The following is a 27,161-nucleotide window of genomic DNA, read 5'->3' as shown; positions in this document are numbered from 1 at the left end:
GACATTGAAAAATGTCATGGGCAAAGAATGGAATCCCAAATAACAAGATATTTAAGGGCTAAGCAAAGGAGGAAGAGTTCATGAAGGAAATGGAGAAGAAACAGAGTGGGAGGAGAGCTGAGAGGTGTCATGGAAGCCAGGAAAGTGAGTTATCAACAGAGTTGCATTGAGCAGAGAGGTCTAGAGAGCTGAAGACTGAAACGTTTTGTTGAGTTCGGCACAGTGGAAGCCATTGGTGAGTTTGGAGAAGTTTCAGTAGATTAATGGGGACAGTAGATGTATTGTAGAGTTTTGAGAAAATGTATGAAAGTGAGAGTGTGAAGGTGGTGCATGTAGACTACTCTTTCAAGAAGTTCATCTGAGAATGGAAGCCGGAAGATTAATTCCTGCTAGAGGAGGAATATACAGGGTCAAGGAAGGTCCCCCTTCCCTCCTTAAAAAAAAAAAAAAAAGGGTGGGAAATGCTTGAAATTGTTTCTAGGCCATTAGGGATCTTTGGTTAATGCCGTGAGAGGAGAAGATAATTGATGGAGCAAGGTCCTGGAGGAACAGAAAGAGTTATCAAAATCTTTAGAGCAAGATCTGCCTTAAATAGGAGGAGTTAACTGGAAATAAGGATAGGCACAGCCATAAATGTTTTGGGCGGTGGGTAGGAGGATAAGGTGGCCCTAGTTTTCTTGATGAGGTAAAAGAAGACATAATTTGCTGAGAATATGGGAATTGGTATAAAGCTTCAGGAGGGTGTTGAAGAAGATAATGTTATCTGCAGTTTTAGATCAAGGGAAATCTCAAAATGTGAAACTTAGGGGCAAACAGCAAATTTGTTTACCTGGGTGGTGTTTCCCCTCTTCTAGTGAAGCAGAGATGTGAGTAACTACTTGACGTTGGTAGGCACTGAAGCTCTGTGCTGAAGTGAGGTCTCTACTTGGCAGTTCCCATTTTTGTTTTTTTGCCTTCTCTTGGCTTGATAATAAATGGATGAGAAAATAAAAATAATTTGGTTGTGTTTTGTGGGCTTAACTCAAACTAGTGGGTTTATATGTTTTTTCTTAAAAAAAATTTTTTTTTTGAGACGGAGTCTCTGTGGCCCAGGTTGGAGTGCAGTGGTGCGATCTTAGCTCACTGCAACCTCCGCCTCCTGGGTACAAGCGATTCTCCTGCCTTAGCCTCCTGAGTAGATGGGATTACAGGCATGCGCCACCACGCTTGGCTAACTTTTTTGTATTTTTAGTAGAGATGGCGTTTCACCATGTTTGCCAGGCTGGTCTTGTACTCCTGACCTCAAGTAATATGCCTGCCTCAGCCTCCCAAAGTGCTGAGATTACAGGTGTGAGCCACCACACCCAGCTCTTTAAAATTTCAATGCCATTTTGTAAAGGGGAAATACAGTGTAAGAATTTTTTTCTACGATGTTGAATTTCTACCACTTAACAGCACAGAATTTTTATATCAAAGTATGCAAATTTGACAATTTCACTTATATGCTAAATGTTCTTAGAGCTCTGAAGATGAGTGGGTTGAGGCTGTTCCATCCCAGACTCCTGACAAGGAAAAAGCCTGGAAAGTGAAAGATGAAAAGTCAGAAAAAGATGACACCCAAATTATCAAGGTAAGCAAGCCACTTGATTTTCCTTCCTTGCTTTCTTCCTTCCTTCCTTCCTCCCTCCCTCCCTCCCTCCTTCCCTCTCTATCCCTCCCTCCCTCTCTGTCCCTCTCTCCCTCTCTCTCTCCCTCTCCTTCCTTCCTTCCTTCCTTCCTTTCTTTCTCTTTCTCTCTGTCTCTCTCTTTCTCTCTCTCTCTCTCTCTCTTTCTCTCTTTCATTCATTTTAGAGACAGGGTCTCACTCTGTTGCCCAGGCTGGGCCGCAGTGGCACAATCAGAGCTCTCCGCACCCTCGACCTCCCAGGCTCGAGTAATCCTCCCACCTCGACCTCCCTGGTAGCTGGGACCACAGTTGTGTGCCACCACGCCTGGCTAATTTTTTTATTTTGTGTAGAGTTGGGGTCTCCCTATGTTGCCTAGACTGGGTCTCAAACTCCTGAGCTCGAGCAATCCTTCCACCTCAGCCTCCCAAAGTGCTAGAATTAGAGACGTGAGCCACTGCACCTGGCCTACCACTTGGTTTTAAAGAAAAAAGTATCAACTTTTGAGAATAAATGAATATGAAAATGAAAGATGATTAAAATTTCTTCAGGAGAACAATTAGGCTTTGAAAACAATATACTTTAGGAATAATTTTGGCAGTAATGCTGTTTGCTGAATGTTTAGAACCCCCTTCCCCTTCTACTGTGAGAAAGTGAGTGTTCCTCTCTATTCTCGTTCCTTAGAGGCTTTCATGCTTTTGATTGTTGATAAGAAGTGGCACTTTCCCCTTATGTCCCTAAAGCCTTATACTGTATCTCTGTCTGACCCTTCTATAGTGAGTAGAGTTCCATCACAGTTTTTTTTCCCTTCACCTCATGCCTTAATTTTCTTAACAATACTTAACAGTTGAATAGTTCAAAAATTTTGGGTTATAGTTCATCTGCCTCAGGAAGAATGTAATTTGTCCACTGTTAGCCACAGGTGAAGGAAGAAAGGTGAACAAGAACTAAGTTTGATTGCTTGTTGTGTGCCAGGCTTTGGGCTGGATGCTTTAGATCTGTTATCTTGTTTACTCTTTAAAACAATCCTGAAAGGTAGGGATTTTATACCATTTTATAGAGGAGAGACTAAAGTATAGAGAGATTTAGAAGCTTGCTTCAAGTTATATAGCCATGTAGGACTTGTTTCAGGTTTGATTGCCTCCAAAGTCCCTGCTCTTATTACCAAGTGTTTATTAAATTCTAATCAGTTCAGATTGAAATGATGAGTGGATGACTGTTGATTTTATGTCTTTTTTTTTTAACAGAGGGATGAGTGGATGACTGTTGATTTTATGTCTGTTAAAACTGTGTCATCATCATCACTCAAAGCTGAAAAGGAAACTATGAGGAAAATAGAGCAAGAGAAAACCCAAGCACTTGAACAGGTAAGAGAATATTTGAAATGCTTTAACTTTCTAATTTACCTTTAATAAACTTACAAGACATTTATATAAATGCAGTTTAACTTGTAAAATACCATTTTATTTTTTATAGTATTTAATACAATTAGTGAGAACAACTATGAAATACATCAGTTTAAGAAAAATAAATTTCCTATAGGAAGTGAGTTTAAAGGTTTACTAGATTTATAAATCTAGGGCATATATAAAGTTGAGTGAATATTGAGTTTAATATCATTAAATTGAAAGTGAACTCACTCAATTTTTGTTTCAGTGTACATACTGAATTAGACACCATGAAAATACTTCATTTCAAGACATCTAGAAATTCTGGTGGATATAATGTAAAATAAGCATGCTTATTTTATACTTTATTGTTGTCACTTTGCTAGTAAGGAAGCAATAGGAAATCTGTAGAGACCAAAAAATGAGGCAAAAGCATGAATCCAGAGAAGTAAGGAAGTGCTGAAGCTGGTGACTTTCCTAGGGGCATCACACAATCCTGGTAATCTGGAATTCCAATTTATACTGTACCAGGAGCATATGTTTCTTTTCCAGTACTCAGTATCTGTAATTGTCAAACTTTATATATTTTTTTATCAGCCTAATAAATGGGTGAGAAATGGTATTTCATTGTTTTTGTTTGCATTTATCTGATTGCTACCAGAGAGGTCTTTTCATGTTTTTTGGTCATTCAGATTTCTTGTACTGGGAGCTGCTCGTTTATGTTTTTTGCTTACTTTTCTACCAGGGTTGTTTGTCTTCTTCTAACTGATTTATAGAAGTTATTTATATTTTCAATCCTTTGTCTTTTATACATTTTCAGATAGTATCTCATAATTTGTCTAGTCTCTTGTCAATTGTCCTCCTCAGTATGCAATTCTAGCCTTTTTTGTCCTGTTGAGTATCTTATGTGTATGTTTTTGAGAGTCTTAAGACCATTGGAAGAAATTCCTTGACTATAGATATTGAAAGATTTTGTGGTAAACTAACAAGGGAAGTGACAGAACCTTTTTTGATACAAACTAAGAAATCAAATCTGTATGGTTTTGTATATCCCTTTAGGTTAAACTTTAACTTAAATTTTGTCCTTTGAAGGTTCTTTTTCGTCAGCTCATGGATACATTTAAAAAAGCCCTTTTAAAAACAAATTTTACAGAGCATTTTAATTTTCAGTAGTATATTGTATTCCTGGAAACTAAAGTTCCTAACATTTAGCTCGTTCCATTTCTTGCCATCCTCTTGCCATTATTACTTCTTGTAGGAAGCATTTTCTAACCCCCTACTCCCAGGGTCAACTTAGGTATCATTAGTATGTAGTTCTTTAGCACCCTTTACTTTGATCTCACATACCTATATTTATATTGCTTGATTGTCTTTCCCCCTTCTCTAGACCATAATTTATTTAATGGCAAGGACCATGGCCGCCTCACACATTACAGTCCCAGTGCCTGGCATCATGCTTAGAACACAGGTGACACTTGCATTGTGATTAGGCTACTATCATCTGTTGCCTGGATTACTGCCACAGCCTTCTGACTGAACTTGTGCCTCTGATCTTGTTCTCCAGACTTTCCTCCATGCTGAGCCCAGTTTGCTCTTTGTGTGATATGAAGCTGATCACATTCATGAGTCTCTTTTGGCCCCAGCATGAAACCCTCATAGCAGTTCAAAATGGCTCACGTGGCCCAGTCCCTGATTATTCTACAACATAATCTCTTGTCATTAGTCACTCACAGTTTTAGCCAATTAGAATTATTTTTAAGTTTCCTGAAACTGCTGCACTTTCTCTTTCTCTGTTGTTTTAAGAACATGCTGTTATTCTTTCTACCTGGAACATCTTTATGCTCCCTCCCCTACAAAAAAAGAAAATGCGGTTAATTTATGCTCATCCTTGGACTGCACATATTACTTCCTCTAGGAAGTCTTTGATCCTTTATTGTGAGAGGGATTTGAATTCTTTGTGCATCCTCAGTACTGTATACTTCTGTCTTCAAAGTACATGTCTGTTTTTATTGTCTGTGTTCCATACTGAACTAAAAGTTAGCAAGGGCTGACCAGGATTTTTGACAGTTAAATCTTCTGCAACTAGCACAGTTTTAAGATATAGTAGGCATTAAATAAGAACATTGAATGAATGTGAATTTAGACATTTCCTGTAAGTTACAGAACAGCATATCTTAAGAATGTTTTAAATGATTTGTCCAGGGTTATGACTATTAACTGGGTCTCAGATTTATTATTTGTTAATTTTTTATAATTTGTTAATTTTTTGAAATTTCACCTCTGAAAATAATTTGTTCTAGTCCAAACTGATGGAAAGAGAATTGAATCCGTACTGGAAGGATGGTGGGACAGGTCTTCCACCTGAAGACTGTAGTGTGTCATCGATTACTAAAGGTATTTCTACATTTTGATTATAGACACACAGGGTTTTTTTTTTTTTCGAGACAGAGTCTCGCTCTATCAGCCAGGGAGTGCAGTGGTGCGATCATGGCTCACTGCAGCCTCCACCTCCCACTCAAGTGATCCTCCCACCTCAGCCTCCCAAGTAGTTGGGATTACAGGTGCATGTCACCACTCCCAGATAATTTTTTATAGAGATGTGGTTTCACCATGTTGCCCAGCCTAGTCTTGAACTCCTGGGCTTAAGCCTTGACCTAACCGCCTTGTCCTGCCAAAGTGCAAGGATTACAGCTGTGAGCTACTGCGCCTGGCCTCAGGCATTTCTTTTGGTATTATAAGTGTATGACCCAAGTTTACATATGAGAAAGCATTGATAAAAATTTGCAGTCTTTGGAAGGCTAATTTAAATTATTAGCACTTTGGAATATTGTTTTAATTATGATGTATTTGGGAGCAGGTTAATTAAATACATAGTTTTATACTTGAAAATATTCTCATATATGAGTTTCTACTTAAACTGGATTAATACAAAGTATGATTCTATGAGTACATAATAATGCATTTGGTTTGTTACATTCTGTAACAAAATGTAAAAAGTATCTGAAATTTCATGAAAATAATGTATAAAAACTAAAGATGTGGTTTGTATATTCAGAATTTCCTGCTTTTCTAGAATTCTTAAAATTTGTATTGACCTTAGGAGAGTGCTATTATTTTCCAGCAGATGGAGACAAAATATTTAAATGTCACGTAAGCATACTTTATAACACAATTTAAAAATTACTTATATTCCCATTAAGTGTTGTGTTGACACCTCAAAAGTTTATTACAACTAACCCATTATACAGATGGTAGTATTACAAATTGTGATGTTCTCTTTTCACCTTAGTGATTTATCAGTGGGATGTTTTCCTGCTTTTTATACATAATGTATTTTTATTTTGGTTATTTGTTAAAATTCTTCTGTATTTTATGTAGAGATGACAGTAGAGCCACCTTACATGTCCCTTCTTAATTTAGCAATTTTACTAAAGTTATTGGCAATAGTTAACAGTTTCTTTTTTTGTCTTTCAACTTCAGGCAGAAGTGTCCCTGCTGAGTTATGTAATAGTAACTATAGTCATACAAGGTTCTCTTTGAAATACTGTTTCATAGATCGTTTGGGGAACAATAAGTTAGCTCACTCAACCATTACTATGTTGGGCTGTTTTTATGATCTAGGCTTTTGCCATCCCTAATATCAGAGGATGGTCAATAAATTTTTTTGAGGAAAACCTAGAATTGACAAACCCAATCTTTGGATCTTGCCAGTTGACAGGTTCTTTACTGAGTGGAGAAGATCCAGAGTTTTACTTTAGGTGGTATCTTTTAGCAGACTGAAACAGCAGAATCAAAGATACTAGGAGAAAATTATGCTTTTAGAGAGCCCTTCTCCCTTCCCCTTCATGTCATGCTTTTACCACTTCTTTTCCATCTTACGTTTATTCAGAAAGAGAAAAAATGACAGAAAGCTTCTGTCTTTCTGAGGCTAAGATCCCAGAGTTGAAATTAAGTTTTAAAAAGTGATTGGCAGGTTTTACTGCATATGTAGATAGTGTTGTCATTCTATTTAGACCAATGGTAGGGGTGGAACTGTTAGGCATCTAAAAGTATTACAATATCTGTATTAAGGAGGTAGAGGTGACATAGTGTTACTGTTAAAGGACTAGACTTTGGAGTCAGTCTACTTGGGATTAGAATGTTGGCATTTCCACTAATTAGCTTCATAATTGTGGAGACATTTTCTGGCCTCTCAGAGCCCAATTTATTCATATGTAATAGGGAATAATGATATTACCTATCTTATATAGTTAATGTGAAGATTAAATTAGAAAATGTTTTAGCAGTGTCTGGAATATGGTGACTACTCAATAATGATGGTAATGTCAGATACTTGTATGATTAAATCTTTTGGGAAGGTTTTATCAACAGGTTTTTGTAATGATTGAAGGGATATATTTTCAATAATTAATGTGTTAATCTTGATTTTTTGTCTTAGAATTCAGTGGAAAAGTAGGTTAATCATTTTCAGAGCCCATACAAAATTATTTTGTCATATTTTAGTAATGGGAATATTTGTACAATTTTAGAGTTTATATGGCACAGTTATATATCAGCTTTTTTCTTGGCAACCATGTAAAGGACAGCAGTGTAGATAGTATTTTAATATTATAGCTCAATAAACCAAGGCTTAGAGTGGCCAGGTAATTTTTCTGGTAGTCGTGTTAGTAGTACTAGAACCCAGGTCTTCTGATTCCTAGTCCAGCATTAGTTACTCTAGATTCTTTAGTGGAAGACTATTTTTATTACCATGTAGTTAGTAGGAATTCTTGCTTACAGACTCCTTCGATGTGATTTTGTTCTTCATATTGATTTCTTCCCCCTCTTTATTTTTTGGCTTTTTCTGCTAGAATGTGAGTTGAAAAGACTTTGAAAGGTGGTTTAAATTGGCTGCCTTATCTTAGAGATGAAGGAGCAAAGGTCCAAAGAAGTTAATGACATACATAAGATTTTACATATATTTAATAGTAGCAGCAAAACTAAAATCTAGGTTTCCTGATAGTTTATCACTATTTTTATGTTAGTCTGTTTTCTGAGAGAATTGGGGAATATAGCCCAGATTCATTTGGTTGTATTAATATTTGGTCTATAACAGTGTAACTTTGAGTTATGATGGAAGCATATGATGGAAGTTTCTTCATTTTTTACTTATAAATAACAGATTTGAAATCTAGGTGTATGTTAAGTGCCACATATCAGTGAATTTATATAATTATTTGATATATCTTTTTCTCAGCGTAGAGGACCTGAACCATGCTACATGCATGTTTGTACTTCCTATTGTACATTCATGGGTTTTTTTTTTTTTTTTTTGGGTCGGGGGGCGTGTGGAGTCTCGCTCTGTCACCAGGCTGGAGTGCAGTGGTGCAATCTCGGCTCACTGCAGCCTCCGCCTCCTGGGTTCAAGCGATTCTCCTGCCTCAGCCTCCTGAGTAGCTGGGACTACAGGTGCATGCCACCACACCCAGCTAATTTTTGTATTTTTAGTAGAGACAGGGTTTCACCATGTTGGCCAGGCTGGTCTTGATCTCTTGACCTCCTGATCTGCCCACCTTGACCTCCCAAAGTGCTGGGATTACAGGCGTGAGCCGCTGCACCTGGCCTTGTACATTCATGTTTGTACTTCCTATTGTAGGAAGGTTTTTATATTCATAATAAATATTGACTAAATTTTTTTTTATTGAATTTTGGGATGGTACTGCAAGTTAGTATTTTTTATTCGCTTTTTAAATATTAAATTTGGTGATTTTTTTCTTACCAAAAAGACTTCATTATTGCCATCTCTAATTATAAGATTAATAGGACTATTGAGATAGAACATATTATCAACTAAAGGTGAAATCATTATATAAATATTTCTAAAATTGTATGGATTTAACTAGTGAAGGAATTGGCTGAAAATTTTTACTCCCATTGGATTTCCTTCATAAATGTTAACATAGAGGAATAGTCTTACTTTTTTCTCTGATTTTTTTTTTCTGAGCTATTATATTTTTGTGATTGTTCAGGAAATTTTTACTATGTCCATCAGCATTTTATCAGTTTCACAGATAATTTTATGGAATAAACAATTTTGTAGCTGAGACATTCATATAGGTATTTATTACTGTGGATTTCTTTTACTTATCACTGTGTAGATTGCGGATTTAGACTAACTTCCTCAAGTGGTTGCATAGTTAATTTTGAACTCATGAACTATATAAATAACAACAAAAAAGCAAGAGTAAAATAAGCTTTTGAATAAAAAGTGAAATCATTGCATTAGAGATCTAGGTTTTGAAGTACAAAATATTTTAGGCCTATAAAGAAAAGTCGTATTAGGAGAGATTGCTTAGTAAAGATAAACTTTTGAGATCTGAATGGGGGAAAGGAATTAATTTGAGCCTTGAAAAATCTGTTTTTAAGTAAACTTTTTATTGAAATGTGACATATATAAAAATATTCAAAAATATTTAGTGAATATTTACTATGAATATAAAAACCTTCCTACAATAGCTTACATATATATTATATATGTACATAAATACACAAACCACAAGTGTACAGCAGCAGACTGATCATTTTCATAAAATGGAAACGTTTGTGTACTCAGCACACAGTTTGAAAAATCTTGTTAGTATCCCAGAAGCCCCCTTTGTGACCCTTCTAGTCACTACCTTGTCACCAGAAGGGTAACCATTATTCTGTTTTCTAGCTCCAGAAATCAGTTTATCCTCCTTTGTTTCCAGCTCCTTTTGCCCACATTTTGAGATTCATCCATATTGTTGTATATAGTTGTAGTTTTTTCTTTCTTTTTTTTTTTTGCCGTGTAATATTAAATAGTATATTTTAGGAATATATCACAATGTAGGTGTCCTGTGTACTGATGGTAGACATTTCCTAGGTTGTTTCCAGGCTGGGATTATTGCAGTGTTCTGCTATGAATATTCTTGTATATGTCTTGGGGTTAATGTGTGTGCATTTTTGTTGGTTATAGAGCTGGGGTGATCTTAAAGCAGTCATGTTCTGGGGCAAGGAAAATCAGGAACAGAATTTTTATTTAAGTAATTGATTTGATTTCCTCTTTACACATATCCAAAGCGTGATGTGTAAAGAAGAAAATAAAGCCAGCTTAATAAATTAGTTGAAGGCTTTCAAATGTTCATGGTTGGTAATTATGACTAAAGTAAGATAATTTGTTTTAACATCCACTTTGGCATTATCTTCCATAGCCTCCTTATTTGTTCTTTGTTCTGCAGCTGAGGTAGCTTTTTTTCTCTCCCTTTCTCTGTGTGTCCTTTTATTCCTTAATTATTTCTTGGAATGTCCTCCCTACCCTTGCCTGTTTGAAATAGAAACCCAACTCATTTTCTTGAGCCTGGTTTGTGGAGTTTTCCCTGACCTCCCACTTTCTAGAGTCCATTATATCTTTTTATAGTAGCAGTCACATTATTTTTATTGTAATTAATTATGTCCTTTTATTCTTATTCTCTTAGATTGCAATTTTCTTATAGTTTTATTTTTCTTTTCCTTCTTTCTAGTGGCAAAACTCTGTGGCTTACATACAGGCACTGAAATATATATATATATATATATATAAAATTCCAAAGGCACTTATATATTTAAAGAAAAATATTTATTTTTGTATTTTAGAAGTCATAGAAGCAATACATATTAATTGTATGATAACCACATTAAAAGTATAACTAATATTTAATACTGGAATTTAGTTTCAGTGGTAGAAGATGGTGGATTAAGCTGGCTAAGGAAATCTTATCTAAGAATGAAGGAACAAGCTGAGAAACAAAGTAGAAACTTTGAGGACATTGTAGCCGAAAGATATGGGGTGAGTATCTGTTTTAAGGAGATGCCTCTTATTTTCAGAATTAGGTGAAAAATTAAGTGCCTTTAGCTTTGTTTTGTGCCATGAAGAATTGAATTAATATTTCATGTCTTTATACTACTGAAGTAATTTTCTGCTTTTCATTATTATTAAACATGTATCATATTTTTATTGACATAATGAATGTAAAGCTTAAGTATATAAAACTTAAATGTGGGTGTGTTTAATGTAAAAAAAATTTTCTTATTGTAAGAAAATTTAAACAATGCCGGAAAGTCTGCATGGTACACTTCTGGAGGTAACCACTGTTGAAATTTTTTATATTCCAGAGTTAGGTATATTCTAGAGTTTGGGTACTTTACGGATTTTTTTAAAAGAGTGTATATATACTCTTAAAACAATGAAACTGTGCAACAGTATATATTTTAGAACCAGTTTCCCCATCGTTCTGGACAATCTTTCTATTGCAGTAATTATTGATATTCTTTTTTTTCTCTTCAATTGCCGGGGGAAAGCAGGTTTAGAAAGTAGTAAGATTTCTGGAATATATTTTTCCAGATATTTTCCCCCAGAGTTTTAAAGTAGACTCGTAGAATATGCCCTGGCTTTTTAAACTTAATAATGTACACATAGTTGGATGCCAGTAAATATATACATTTTAATGACCTCTTAATTTTTTAAATATATTTATAGGCTTTTCCTTTATTTATTGGTCAGTAGATGACCATTTATATGCTTTTCCTTTCCCTTGTTAGATAGCACCGTGCTGACTGTCTATGCCCAATGCATTTTGCATATTTTTCTTGTTGGTGAATTACTAAAAGTGAAATTGCCTGTTTAAAGGATATAGACATTTAAAGCAAGGTACATATTGCCAGATTTCTCTACAGAAAGAATGAGCAAATCATACTTAAAAATATCTCTTTTATCACATAATTTTCAACAGTAAGATTAGTTCTTATAGTTCATGCTGTTGTGATTGGCAAAGTTTTTAAGTTTTGCTTTTGTTTTTATACATTTGTTTACTGGTGAATTGGAATTTTATTTTTATTTTGAGGTGGAGTCTTGCTCTGTCACCCAGACTGGAGTGCAGTGGGACGATCTCGGCTCACTGCAACCTCTGCCTCCTCGGTTCAAGTTATTCTCCTGCCTCAGCCTCCCAAGTAGCTGGGACTGCAGGAGCACACCACCACGCCTGGCTAATTTTTGTATTTTTAGTTTTTAGTAGAGACAGGGTTTCACCATATTGGTCAGGCTGGTCTTGAACTCCTGACCTCGTGATCTGCCCACCTTGGCCTCCCACAGTGCTGGGATTACAGGCGTGAGCCACTGCGCCCAGCCGAATTGGAATTTTTTTACATTTATTTTGACCATTTGTATTTTTTAGTGAATTGACTATTGATATTGTTTGCCCATTTTTCTTTTGGGATAATAATTTAAGACTTTTTAATAAATCTGTTCAGATTTCTCCCCTTCGGCTTGATGTTTTTTACTTTGTTGATAATTTGCTATGGATAAGTTTTAAATATTTTTACCTATCAAAATCCCTCATATTATTTTTTCATGAATTAGTGCTCTTGGTATAATTTATTGACAGGCCTTCCCCACCCCACAATCGTAAAAATATGCAGCTGTACTTACTTGAGTGCTTGTTCAGTTTTATTTTTTATGTTTTATCTTTAATTTTTCTGGAATATATATTTGTGTATGGTATGAAATAGGCATCAAACTTTGCATAAGTCTTATATAGTTGTTTGCTATGTATTGAATGAATTATTTTTTCTCACTAATTTGAAATGACACATTTGTTATACATTAAATTTTCTTATATACATGGGTCTGTTCCTTTACTCTCGGATCTGTTTCATTGATTTTTCTGTCTTTTCCTGGAATTTGTATCATACTTTTCTAATTATTGTGGTTTTCAGTAAATTATGCAGACAGCAAATAATAAACACCTACTATGTGGTAGTCACTATGTGATAAATCTCTTGTTAGTCACCAAAAAAATTAGCTTTGCTTTCTTATGTGTTTATTTTTCTTAGTAAATTTAGTTTAAGCTCAATAGAAATAAATATTTTTCCAAAATTTATTATAAATTTACGACTCTTTTTGGAGTTTTTATTTAAATTTAACTAAATGTATAGATAAATTAAGGACAACTAGTATCTTTATAATATAGAGTCATCCCATCCCAAAACACTATTTATTTATGCTCTTCAGTATTTTTCTCTGTGCAGTTATTATGCATATGCCATTGAGGTTATTTTTATTTTTTTATATTATAAATTGAATTTTAAAAATGTTTTCTGACTTGGTGTTGGTGCTGGTCGGCCAATTCTTTAAACTTTTATTATCCTAATTTTAAAAATTTTGGGTTATGTGGAAAGGTAGTTATATGCAAATAATTATTTTGTTTTTTTCCTCTCTGTTAATATTTAAACTTTCTTTTCTTCTTGAAATAGTTATAATTTTAGAACTTTGATAACAGGAATGGAAGCTGGTATTGTCTTTTTGTCTTTAAATAATGACTTTTGCATTTAAGATTAAGAGTATCATGTTTAAGTATCCTTATATTCAAAGTTGAGTAAAAGGTACTTTTTTGTTTTTTTTAATTTTAATTTTTTATTTTTTATGTTGTATATGTTTAAGGTATGTATTCCATGACGTCTTGATGTGCATGGGGAAATAATTACTGGAGTTAAGCAAACTAGTGTATCATTTATCTTACGTAGTTATTCTCCTTTTTTTTTTGTGGTAAAAATACCTAAAATCTACTCTCTTAGCAAATTTTCAGTATATAACGTGATATTATTAACTGTAGTCCTCATACTGTACATCATATCTCCAGGCTTAGTTATCTTACATAATGGAAACTTCTGACTCTTTGACCTCCATCTTCTCATCCCCTCTCCTTCCAGTAACCACCTTCCTACTTTCTGTTTCTATGTATGATGCATCTTTTCCTTGAAAATTGTTTTAAAGTTTGCAACTACAAGAATAGTTATTTAGACTTGACCATTGCATTTGACATTTGGTTTTTAGCATCTGTTCTTTTTTTCAGAGATCTTTGCCCGAATTCATTGATGGTGTGTCTTAATCATCTTGAGTAATTTTTTTCCCTCAGAATTGCTAGTGATATGCCCTCTGATTCCCTGCATTTTTGAAAATGATTTTCTTTGGCCCATACCAAGGAAGGATAATTTGACTGTGAATTGAATTCTCTATATAGAATTATAGCTTAATTTTGTTTTCAAAATTTAATCTTCATTCTATTATTTACTTATTATTATGGATGAACAGCTGTAAGTCTGCCTTTCCTTTGTGGATAATTTGTTATTTATCTACCCCTATCCATATACAGGCTCACACTTATTGACTCCTTCCCTGATCTAGTCCTTGTAAAGGTTTTTTTTTTTTTCCTTGAGTTTTGAGATTCAGGTATTAGGGTTTTTTTCTGTGTTTTTCTTCTTTCTCCCCCACCCAAGGCTATTGGATGAGTCCTTCTGAGAAATCGGCTGGGGAAATTTTCTTATATATTTTTAAAATTAATGCTCTATTCCCATCATCTTTGCTCCATCTTTCTGGAAGTACTAATAAATGCATATTAGATTTTCTAGAATCAATTGTTCATGTGTCTTTTTTTCTTATAACTTACATTTATTTACTACCTTTTCCTAAAATATAGAGAATTCCCAGGTTAATTTAGTTTTCAGCACTGTCTTTTCTTCCTTTTGGTGTATCTTGGCAGCTTTTTGGGACACATAATTTTTTATTTCCAAGTCTTTCTTGTTCTTGAACTATTGTTTTTTTTTTTTTTTTTTTTTTTTTTTGGTGAGAATCTGTTTTAGCAATTTAACCTCTTGAATCTCACAACCAATAGGAATTAAGTGTTTTTTGAAAAGTTTGTCTCTACTGTTTTCTGTGTTATACTTTGTGTTAGTGCAGAGTGTTTGGTGTAACTGGCTATCCTTTTGGAATCTTTTTTGTTATTTAATAATTTTTAATTGTTTACACATTTTTAGAAAGTATTCGTTTCAGTATAGGATGATTGTATGGGTCTTCTTTCACCCCCTTAGTGGGCTTTTCAGTGTGCCACTTAGCAGTGAGTCATACAGTGACATGTGGGGTGCAAGTCACTGAGCCGTTCCTAATTTTAGATATCTTGTTTAATTTTTCTCCTTTGTAGTCAATGGAAATATTTCAGTCAAAATTAGAAGATGCTGAAAAAGCTGCATCCACGAAAGAAGATTATAGACGGGAACGGTGGAGGAAACCCACATATTCAGATAAAGCACAAAATTGTCAAGAAAGTAGAGAATCAGACTTAGTAAAATATGGTAACAGTTCAAGGGATAGATATGCTACAACAGATACTGCAAAAAATAGCAATAATGAAAAATTTATTGGTGATGAAAAAGATAAGAGACCTGGGTCTTTAGAAACGTGTAGAAGAGAATCTAACCCAAGGCAAAATCAAGAGTTTTCTTTTGGCAATTTGAGAGCTAAATTCTTAAGACCCTCTGATGATGAAGAACTGTCATTTCACAGCAAGGGCAGAAAATTTGAACCACCTAGTTCATCTTCAGCATTGGTAGCTCAGGGCTCTTTGTGTAGTGGTTTTAGAAAACCCACCAAGAACAGTGAAGAAAGATTAACATCATGGAGTCGCTCTGATGGGAGAGGAGACAAGAAACATTCAAATCAAAAGCCATCGGAAACCAGTACTGATGAATACCAACATGTTCCAGAAGATCCAAGAGAAAAATCACAAGATGAAGTCTTGAGAGATGACCCTCCAAAAAAAGAACGTCTACGGGATACAAAGTCTACATTTGCTGGGTATTTTATCATTTTTTAACCTAATAAGATCCAGAGAGTTCAAAGAACAGAACTGTATTTTTAGAACATCAGTTATTAGCTATGACTATGATCTCACATTTCTTAAAATTGATAGAAGGGGTAAGATATGCAGATTTAACAGGCAGTATTGTGGTATGGATTGCATTTTATTTCATAGGTTTTTTTTTTTTTTAAGAGCTGAAAGAATTCAGTAGCTATATTTGTTCAAAATATGTTGCTGCTTTGCAATTTAAAAAACTGAATGAGTTAATGTTTTAAATGTATGTGCTGCAGGAGATATTTTGGTAGATTTTGTTACCAATGCCATTACTTTCTAAGGAAATTATCTTATTGTTGAGTATAATCATAATCATAAATACTGCATGTCTGTAGGAAGTCTAGGAGACAAAAGGAAAACACGCTGCCACGGCCCAAATATAAAGTGACAAATACATGCCAGAGATCTTGCAGAGGGGAGCATGAATTATGGTTGTTATTTTGCACAAAGAAAGAAATAATCCACTTTGGGCAATTGACAGATTTTAAAGATAATATTAGAGTTTTAAATATAAAATATATGTTGCATTTATGTAGGGCTGGGTTAGAAGATGAGGAAACCCAGGTTGAATGGGACTAAACCTAAGAAAATTTGCTTTAGAAATTTGCTGGCCCTGTTGGAGATAGCCAGAAAAAAAAGTGTCCAAAGGGTAACAACTTACACGTGAATGATCATTAAAATATGTTTAAAAATAGCACCAAATGAGTGGGACACTAAAGGAAGAGGTTTTAGGAAATAATAGAAACACATGGTTGTAGTAGATAAAAGCACTGTGGTTTGGGGTTGTTAGTCTGATAAATCACTTTTGTTAATGACTCCATCTGAAGCAGTGGATTATAAAACTCAGTGTGTAATTTTCGGTGGGAGGGAGCTGGCAAAATCTGAACTGAGTGATTAAGCCCCAGTCAAATGGACTCTGGTTCACATCAGGGCTTTCCTCCCAGGAAGTGGAAGGAGAAATCCAATTGTATTGACTAAACAAACATGGCAGGGATTAGTGTCTAAGGCTGTATGCATATGTAATTGTCCAGTCTTCACTCCAGGTGCCCTGGGTGGTAGACTATTTCCAGTTCCCAGTCACTAGGGGAATGAGGCTCTTATTTCCTGATATCATTAGGATTGGGTTAGCATTTGGATGATCTGTAGGCCTTCTTCTGTGACTGTAGCTAAGCAAAATGTCTGCAAAGTAATACCACACAATTAGTATTCCAACCGGTTGTCTGATTGCTGCATATTTGTATGTCTTATTTAAGTTGTAAGCTTCTGATAGATACACTATAATACAGGCACTCACTAAAAGCTGTGTATGTATACGTGTGTGTATGTATATAATTTTTCGGTTTGAAGACAGCACTCACTAAAAGCTATATATGTGTGTATATATATGTATGTATACATGTAATTTTTCCTTTGAAGACAGTATTCTTTGTTCGCTGTGTTAATTTGATGGTACAGAGGGTTTGAGGCTTTCTATGAATTCTGTGACTGGCTGGAGAGGGAAAGAAAAATCTAGGAATCATCCAAAAAAAGAAAAAAGATTCCTGAGAATGTAGAGTGGTTGTAAAGTAGGAGACCAAGACAGGACCTTGAAGAATGCCTAGTTGTTACAAATAATCTTTGTCTTATAAGTGAATGGTCATGATTGGAAAAATTAGTTGAATTAGTTTTTACTTCTTTGTATGTATTGTTCATATATCTTTACCTTTCTTGTTATTTACACCAGTATTATTTTTTAGAACATGCCATTTGTAATCTTAATAAATGTATATGTATAAAATTTAAACAATATAGACAGAAGAGTATAAAACAAGAATATGAAGCATAGGTGAGTATAAAATGAAAAAGTAAATCTCCCTTTCATGTCACTTCCAACCCTAATCCTATTTGCCAGGTTAACAGTGTTGGTAGTGTCTTTCCAAATTTTTTAGTGTATTTGAAAATGTGTAATATATATATTTAACTTAATGTATAAAATTTTATAAAAACATAACTTATATATTATATATTTAATATATGTAAGTTAAATAGCTCTACAATGCATATACCATTCAAAATCTTGGTTTTTTTTCCCAATAAGTATATCTTAAAGATCTTTTTACTTTAGCCTATATGTACCTACATTTTTTTATTTTGAAGGCTCTTTAATACTCCATTGTAAAACTTAGGCATAACCTAATATTTTTCACTGGTTTCCTATTGATGGAATTTTAGGTTGTTTCCACTTTGTTGCTCTAAGAAACAATTCCGCATTTAATTTTTTGTGAGTATCTTTGCATGCTATTTAAATATAGCTGTAAAATAAATTCCAAGGAGTGGAACTGTCAGGTCAAAGAGTACATGCATTTTACTTTTTACATATTTTGCAGTATTAACCAATTTAGACTTTTATATTGCATTGGGATGACTTTTCTCCTACTTCTTGCTGATAGTATTATTGAACTTTTTAAATCTTTGCCATATGTGTAGTTGAGAAACAGACTCTTTGATTTTTATTTTTTAAAATATGAGTGAAGTTTGCCATACTTTTATGTGTTGTTTATTTGTATTTTTTTGTTAACTAGTCATATGTTTTGCCCTTTTTTTGAGTTATTGTTTGTTTGTGAGAGCTCTTTATATTTGTCATGTAATACAAATAGATTTTTCATCATTTGTAAATTTCCTTTCATTTTTCATTCTTTCTTTAATGTGTTCAAATTTATCACTCTTTTTCTTTATTCATTTTAGGCCCTGCGATTATGTTAACTAGCAGAAAAACGTCCACTGCCATGCAATTGAGAACCTTGAGCTTTTTATTATTAGAAATGAAATGTGCTTTTGCATATATTTTTCTTTTGTTAGAAAATATATTGGCTAAGTATTTCCAGGAATTTAAAACTTAGAGGAGTATGTAATGTGAACAAAAATTAATGAGAAGTCCTTAATTTTGGTTTTACAAATTTAATATCAGAAACTAATCCATTTTATATAATATTTTAACCTTTGGATGTCATTCTTGGCAGAGTTTGTTACTATAGCCCAGAAGGGCAAGCAAAGGATGCTAGATTCTGAAGGCTTTGAGTATAGTTGTGAGATCTTTAAGCAAGGAAGCAAATATGAGAGCAGCTGGTAAATAAGGGAGATCTGTGAACACTGCCAGCGCAAGAATAATAAAATTATATGTGGCTTAACAATGGGGATATATTCTGAGAAATTGTCATTAGGCAGATTCATTATTAGGTGATGTCATTGTGTGGACAGCGTAGTGTGTACTTAAGCTTAGTGCATACCTACACTATATGGTACAGCCTGTTGCCTCTAGGCTGCAAAGTAGAACATGTTACTGTACTGAGCATTGTTGGCAATTGTAACACAATGATAAGTATTTGTGTATCTAAACATAACATAGAAAAGATCCAGTAATAATACAGCATTATAATCTTACGGGATTACTGTCATGTGGTCTGTCGTTGAGTGAAACGTCGTTATGCTATGCATGACTAATTTCAGGTTTTAAAAATGTTACTGGGCTAGAGCTCTTTTAGTTACTTATTTCTCAAAGGTTTTCAACCTCTGTGTGTGTGTGTGTGTGTGTGTGTTTCAAAGAGAGTACATTTTAATGTGAAAATAGGATTTGCTTTTTAGAAATTAATTATAAAAAGGACTTCTGAAATATAGCAGTAATTCTTGAAATTGAGACATGTTTGGGCTTTTTTTCTTTTTGCAGGATAATTGCAGGTGTCATGGTGATGTTTCTTTCAAAGCATTTGCTCATCATTATAAACACTTGGGGAAAGAAAGGAAGAGCCCATTCCCTGATGTTTGCTGTAGAACAGTGTCTTTGCTGTGGTGTTCACAAAATAAAATAGAATAATATTTTCTTCAGTTACTTTGTGCTCAACAACTTTCATTTAAATGTCTTTACTTGACACCTATTACTGTTACATTGTGTTCAAGTAACTTAATGTTGAAATTACTACTATAAAAGATGTTCAGAATTCTTGTATATTTTTGTCATTTATCCTCATCTACTAATAAACAATTTAATTCTCGTTAGAAAATACTAAAAAAATTGTGTGGAGCATTCCATTTCATGACAATGGAAATCACCTGTTTTAAAGATCTATTGAGATTCTAGTTATCTTCTGGAACTCGTGGGCTTTAGATGCACTTCAGCCTACCTTCATTGCCCTTCCTTGATTGAATATCTAAACTTTTATCCTGAGAAGTGAGGGGAAGAGGAAAGTAAAATGACAAAGATGTGCGCTTTGGATGGATAATAACAAACTTCTTTGGCTACTTAATCCGGGCTTTTTTTTTTATTATAAAAGGGTGTATAGAATCCAGATTTTAGTAGACTAAATTATTAAGAGTTATGGAATGGTAGAGATAGAAAGTGTATTTATACTAGAACATGTTTATATTTAATGGAAAAGAGTCAGTATCCATTTTAGAAGAAGCAAGACAGCTAGGCAGATGATAGATGGGGCAACTGAGCAAGATCCCTGAGGTTAGTATGGGTGAGTGTGGGGTCCATTTCAGTTATAAAAGTAGAAGGATTAGCTTTGGGTGGAGATAGTTAAAAAAAAAAAAAAGAGGGAAATGTGGCTACAGATTGTGGGTGACAAGGGAGAAATTTTAGGAATTCTTTCTTAATGACTTAATGCCAGTATTTTTTTGACATATGATTCCCAGAATATTGGTGATCCCCTTGATCTATATATGGAGAGTCAGTTATGATTGGTATTGGTATTATAAAGAAACAACTTTTAGTTCTTCATGAGAAGCTCACATTAGAAACTGAGAATTTGATTAGTACCCTGTTTTTAGGTATTTATACTTTTTTTTTTGCTCATATATATTAGTAGGTATCTATTGTCATATTGACATTTGATGTAGTCGTTTGTGTTAATAATCCTCAAACATTTCTCCTCAAGAGAAGGAGATGGATTGATGGATGGCTTGGTCTTTAATTCTTCTGATCCTGTCAGACTTAAGGTTGCTTGCAAGTTGACTTATTTCTGGATATGGAGCTCAATAGGAGATTATGTGTGGACTTGTTCTACATCTGGTTTATAGTAAGCATCTATTGGAATAACAGAAAGGATTGTAGAAATACTGCGTAAATAGCTTCGTTATCCTAAAGAACCTTTCTTTTGTTCTTTGGTTTCTTAGTTGGCCGATGTTGAGATGAGAAATGGAGGAACTAGACATAACTTTAGTTGGAAAGAAAAACCTGGTCAGGTACAAATGGCAGAAGGAAAAGAAGCCAAGAAGTTTCTCACTTAGGAAACAAGAATTTGAGAGACAGACCCTGGAGAAAGCGACTTCATAGGGGAATAATTGCACTGGTGCTCTTTAGAAGGGGCATGAACTGTGGTTATTTAATTTGTGTTATACATACATGTAAAAATGTAATATCTATAATTCCACATAATAAACATAAGTTTTTAAAGCAGGGAATTTTGGAAAATTGAATGGGAAAGAATGCAAATTGAGGAAAGTTGTTTTGGTTAGTAAGTAAAAGAGAGAGATGATTAGTTTGCCAGAAATTCTGGTAAATTACATTTGCAATACAATAAAAATGACATGTACCTTAGCATTTAATTTGAAAAAGTACTGAAAAATATTTTCCATACAAAAAAGTACAACTAATAAAACAAGCAATAACTCAGCCCACGGATGCATATAAAAAGTAATAACATTCTCCTGCTTACATGAATGCAGTGTCCCTACTGTTCATTTTCATTGTTTTTTAAAATGACTGAAATAATATGAGGGGAATGAAAATATGTTACTTTCTAGTGTTGCTTTACCTCAAATATTTTAGATTTCTTAAACACCAGAGTATTGCCTTTCCTTTCAACAATGTGGGAAGAAATGGCTACTATACATTTTCTGTAGAGATTTTTTTTTATTCCAATGCTATCTGTCTGTTAAAAGATTCCCCTCCCAGAGGAATTCACTATTTAAAAATAATTTCCATATATTGTTGGTAGGTCATGTTTTGATTTGGAAAACCAAATTTGTAGAAAATATGATTAAGGTTAATTTTCATAGAGTATTATAGAATCTGGGAATTCAGGAAAACTAATAATACCAGATATATCCTTTATATTTAAGATTATGACAAATTAGTTATACTCTGGTTTTAAAATGTATTACTCCCTTTGAGGGTTAAAAAAAACTTTGAGGTATAATTGACATATAATAAACTGCAAATATACAAAAGTGTACATTTTGGTATATTTTGAAATGCATATGTTCTCATTAAACCATCACCCCCCTGAAAGCCTTTGTGCCCTTTTATAATCTCTCTCTCCTGCTTTCCCACACCCCTGCTCTCCACTCCTAGGCAACCACATCTGCTTTCTTTCATTATAGACTACAGTTGTCCCTTGGAATTCGTGGGAGTTGGTTCTAGGACCACTCAAGTATTCCAAAGTCGCACATACTCAAGTTGGAATCCACATGTATGAAAATATTACTCTGTATATGTAGTTTTTACATCACATGAATGCTGTATTTTTGATTGACGTTTGGGTGAAAAAAATCTGTGTAAGTGGACCTGGGCAGTTCACCCCTGTGTTGTTCAAGGGTCAACCGTAGTTTGCATCTTCTAGAGTTCAATGTAAATGGGATCATACATTATGCACTCTTTTTTTGGTCTGTCTTCTTTCACTCAGAGTAATTATTGTGAGCTTCATTTATGTTGTTGCATATGTCAGTAGTTCATTCCTTTTTATTGATGGGTAATATACTATTGGTGGGTACATCACAATTTGTTTTTCCATTCTCCTGTTGGTGAATTTGAGATTGTTTCCACGTTTTGGCTATTATAAATTATGTACAATTCTGAACATTCAGGTACAAATCTTTGTGTTGACATATGCTTTCCTTTCTCTTGGATAAATATACCTAGGAGAGCAGTAGCTAAATCATATGGTAACTGTATGTTTAAATACTAAGAAACTGCTAAACTGTTTTCCAAAGTGATTGTACCATTTTACATGATCACCAACAGTGTATAAGAGTTTCAGTTTCTCCACATCCTTGTAAAAACTTGGAATGGTCAGTCTTGTAAATTTTAGCTCTTCTAGCGGATGTGTAGTGGTAGCTCATTGTGGTTTTAATTTGTATTCCCCTAATGGCTAATGACTACTGATGCCGAACATCTCTCTATGTGCTTATTTGCCATCTGGATATCTTTTTGTAAAGTGCTTACAACATGTAGTGCTGTTACCTCTCTACTAGTAATTTAGATCTCTTTTTTATCAGGCAGGCTATAGGTTTATCAATTTTATTGCCTTAAATATCAGCGTTTGGTTTCACTGAATTTATTGTTTTTCTATTTTCTATTTATTTTACTCTGATTTTTATTGTTTTTTGAATTTTTAAACTTTGTTTTAATTTGCTCTTTTTCTGCTTTCTTAAGGTGTAAGATGAGGGATTGATTTGAGATCTTTTCTAATATAAATATTTAGTGCTATGAATTTCCCCCTGAATTAGCAGCATTCCACCAGTTCAGACATGTGTTATATAATTTTCCTTTGGTCTTATTTTTGACCCATGGGTTATTTACAGTTGCACTATTTAGTTTCCAAATATTATAGTTGAGGATTTTCCAGAGACTTTTGTTAATGATTTCTAATTAATTTCATTGTGATAAAAGAACATAGTTTATACAACTTGAATTCCTTTAAATTTGTGAGACTGTTTGTATAGCTTAGAAAATGGTGTATCTCAGGAAATATTTTGTATGCACTTGGAAAGAATGTGACTTCTATTCTTGTTGGGTGGTGTGTTCTATGGATGTCCATTTGGGCATGTTAGTTGATAGTATTATTCAGGTCTTCCTTATGCTTGCTGATTCTGTTTACAGTAGTCCCCCTTTATCCATGGTTTTGCTTTCTGAGTTTTCAGTTACCCATGATCAACCATGCTCTGAAAATATTACAGTATTCTGCAAGAGATACCACCGTCACATAACTTTTATTACAGTATATTGTTGTAATTGTACTATTTTGTTATTGGTTGTTGTTGTTAGTGTCTTACTATACCTTATTTATAAGTCAAACTTTAACATATGTATGTATATATAGGAAAAAAATACTACAGATAAGGTTTGGTACTATCCAAGATTTCAGGCTTCCACTGAGGGTCTTGGAACATAACTCCTTCAGATAAGGGGGGGGACTATTGTATTTATCTTATCAAATATTGAGAGAGAGGTATTGAAATTTATAGCTATAATTGTGGATTTGTTTATTTCTCTTCTGTCAGTTTTTGCTCATGTATTCAAACGCTCTTGCTGGATTGACTCCTTTTTCATATGAAATGACGTTCTTTGTCCCTGGTAATATTTTTTTCCTCTGTAATCTTGTTTGTTTGATATTAATGTAGCCACTTCAACTTTCTTTTGACTAGCATTTACATGGTATATCTTTTTCTATCCTTTTATGTTTAACATACGTATGTCTGTGTATTTATAGAACATTTCTTGTAGTTGAATTTTGCTTTTATATCCATCTGATAATTTCTGCCTTTTAATTTAGGTATTTGGACCATTTATATATAATGTTATTGATATAATTAGGTTCAAATATGTAACTTTGCTATTCGTTTTCTATTTTTCCCATCTGTTCTTTTTTCACTTCGTCCTCTTTTTCTTACTTGTTTTGGATTATTTTTATGATTCCATTTCATTTCCTTGGTTGCTATATATATATTTTTTAAATAGTGGTTGCTTTGTCTTTGATGGTGTACTATACCTTTAACTTATCATAGTCTATCTTCAAGTGATATGCTATTCCTGAATGGTGTAAGAACTTTATCATTGTTTATTTATATTTCTCCCTTTCTTTCCTTTCTGTTAGTGTTCTCATACATTTTACTTATACTTGTTATAAACCTCAAATATATTTTAAAAATAGTTATCTTCAGTTACATGTATGGTGGGATACTTAAGGTTGTCCCACAGCCCTCTGATGCTCTTTTCATTTTTACAGATTCTTTTCTCTGTTTCATTTTTCATATTGCTTCAAGTTCACCAAACTCTACTTCTGCAGCTTAATTTTCCATTAATCTTACCCATATATTTTTTATCTCACACATTGTAGTTTTCATCTGTAAAAGTTTATTTTGGATCTTTTTTATATCTTTGTTGTGTCTGACTTTTTGAACATATGGAACACAGTTATAATAATCACTTTTAGTATCCTTGTCTGCTGTTTTTTACATCTGTGTCAGTTCTGGGTTGATTTTGACTGATAGCATTTTGTTCTAATTATGGGTTGTGTTTTTCTACTTATTTGCCTGTCTGATCATCATTGATTAGATACTAAGTTTTACAGACTACCTTGTTGAGTGCTAGACATTTTTGAATTTCTATAAATATTCCTGAGCTTTGTTCTGGAATATTTATATTGTTCTGATTAATTGGAAAACATTTGATCCTTTTAACTTTTGTTTTAACATTTTTTAGGTGGGCCCAGAGCAGCATTTAGTCTAGGGCATGCTGTTTCCCACTAATGAAGCAAGACTCTTTAATACTGTGTCTAGTGCTTTTTGAATTACGTGATTTCCTAGTCTAGCTAGTGGGACTGGATAAGCAGTTCCCAGGAATGCCAGGTACTCTACCTCCAATCCTTTGGGCTAGTTCTTTCCCTGACTGCAGGTGGTTTCTTGCTGAGTACTCAAGGGGAACCCTCTGCAGTTCTCTGGGATTTTCTTATGGTGCAGCTTTCGCTTCTTTGGTACTCTGTTCTGTGAATTCTAGCTGCCTTGGAATTCTTGGACTCCTGGCTATGTCTCCTTTACTCAGAAATCCTTCAGACTCTGACTGAGGTCACTGTCCTGCACTGTAGCCTTGAATTATTTCTTAAGGCAGTAAGCTAGGGAAATCTGACCTTGGCTGGAGGTTTGTTTTTTTGTGTGAGGCTTCCATAGTATAGGTTTGGCACATGATATCAGTTTTAAACTAGTTTATATTATTTGACTATATGTTATGTTCTGGACTGACTTTACAAAAAAGCACATGATCAATGCTTTTATTCTTTGAATGCAGTTAGATATATATATCATTTTACAGTTTCTTAGATTATTAACAACTTATGTCGAATGAGAAGAGTTTCCAAAGATGTATAGAATTATGGCCTGGTTCGAACGTTTTTTGTTTGTTTCCTTTTTAAAGTTATGAGTATGGGGATATTAAATAAGAAGAGTTGATAAATACTATTTATCTCATTGTTATTGGGATTTTGATCAGTTATTATAACTGCCATAGGTGGTTGTGGCATTGTAACAGAGAACTTTATCAATTTATGGAAAAACATTGAGTTTAATTTAAATGTATTACAATCATGATCTGCTATTGGTACTGAATGCTTTGTTGAGGTCAGTTAAAATAACATTTGAGTCTTGATGTTATTGCTTGCATCGCACCTATATTTCATATGCTGTTAATCTGTCCTATTCCAATAGCAGTCCAGAGCATGAGTCCATTCACATCCTGAGTGTTGATGAGAAGAACAAGTTGGGAGCCAAGATTATCAAAGCAGAGATGATGGGGAATATGGTAAGACTCTTAGATGTTGCTTTAGAGAATAATGATTAAATGTTTAACTTCTTATGAGTAATTTTAGAAGTTCCTTAGCAGTGTGGATATAGCACACTGTGAAAATAACTGTTGGTTATTGATTCCTTAAAGAAATTCTCAGGCCTGGCACCATGCCTGTAATCCCAGCACTTTGGGAGACCAAGGCAGGCGGATCACTTGAGGTCAGGAGTTCGAGACCAGCCTGGCCAAAATGGTGAAACCCTGTCTCTAGTAGAAATACAAAAATTAGCTGGGTGTGGTGGCGCATGCCTGTAATCCCAGCTACCGGGGTGGCTGAGGCAGGAGAATTGCTTGAACCTGGGAGGCGGAGATTGCAGTGAGCCAAGATCACGCCATTGCAGCACTCCAGCCTGGGTGACGAAGCGAGACTGTGTTTTAAAAAAAAAAAAAAATTCTCGAACCTTTCTGTGAACAATACTGTCTACTTCTAAATAAATGATCTACTTTCTCTGTCAGATCTCGGAAATTGAAGATCCTAAGGAACTTCATGCTTTTAAATTTCTTTTTTACTTGGCTATTTACTTTATTCCTGCATTTGTAACTCATTGAGCATATTTAAGGGAGATAAAGATGTCACTTTTTCTACCTCATTTTTGTCATATATTTGTAAGAATGCTTTTTACTTTTCCAAATTACTTAGGAACCTAAAAAGGAGGATTAAGTCATTTATTCAAGTTTTAAGTAAATGTGCTGTGCCTGATATTGTGTTAGATGCTTTGTGTAGGCTTACTTATTTAATTCCTGTAGTAATGTTTGATTTAAGACTAATTTACCTCAGAATTGTAAGAAATAGGGATGATTTGGTAAGAGCTGC

General features: G+C 34.1%; 1 protein-coding gene across 4 annotated transcripts in view; it reads left to right on the top strand.

Moving 5' to 3' along the window:
• CWF19L2 (CWF19 like cell cycle control factor 2) overlaps window positions 1–27,161 on the top strand; it is a 120,444-nt gene that overhangs the window by 13,391 nt on the left and 79,892 nt on the right. For 2 of the 4 annotated variants that reach the window (XM_009424104.4, XM_522171.8), the window contains exons 4-9: window positions 1,499–1,609; window positions 2,891–3,010; window positions 5,332–5,425; window positions 10,741–10,856; window positions 15,043–15,695; window positions 26,212–26,305. In XM_009424104.4, the coding sequence (XP_009422379.3) occupies window positions 1,499–1,609; window positions 2,891–3,010; window positions 5,332–5,425; window positions 10,741–10,856; window positions 15,043–15,695; window positions 26,212–26,305 (1,188 nt within the window). The remainder of the gene's footprint in view (window positions 1–1,498; window positions 1,610–2,890; window positions 3,011–5,331; window positions 5,426–10,740; window positions 10,857–15,042; window positions 15,696–26,211; window positions 26,306–27,161) is intronic. The other 2 variants (XM_063783372.1, XM_009424103.4) reach the window with 1 other exon arrangement.

Source organism: Pan troglodytes, chromosome 9 (genome assembly GCF_028858775.2).
Source record: "Pan troglodytes isolate AG18354 chromosome 9, NHGRI_mPanTro3-v2.0_pri, whole genome shotgun sequence".
NCBI classification, from domain to species: domain Eukaryota; kingdom Metazoa; phylum Chordata; class Mammalia; order Primates; family Hominidae; genus Pan; species Pan troglodytes.
This window is presented reverse-complemented; position numbering and strand designations above follow the sequence as displayed.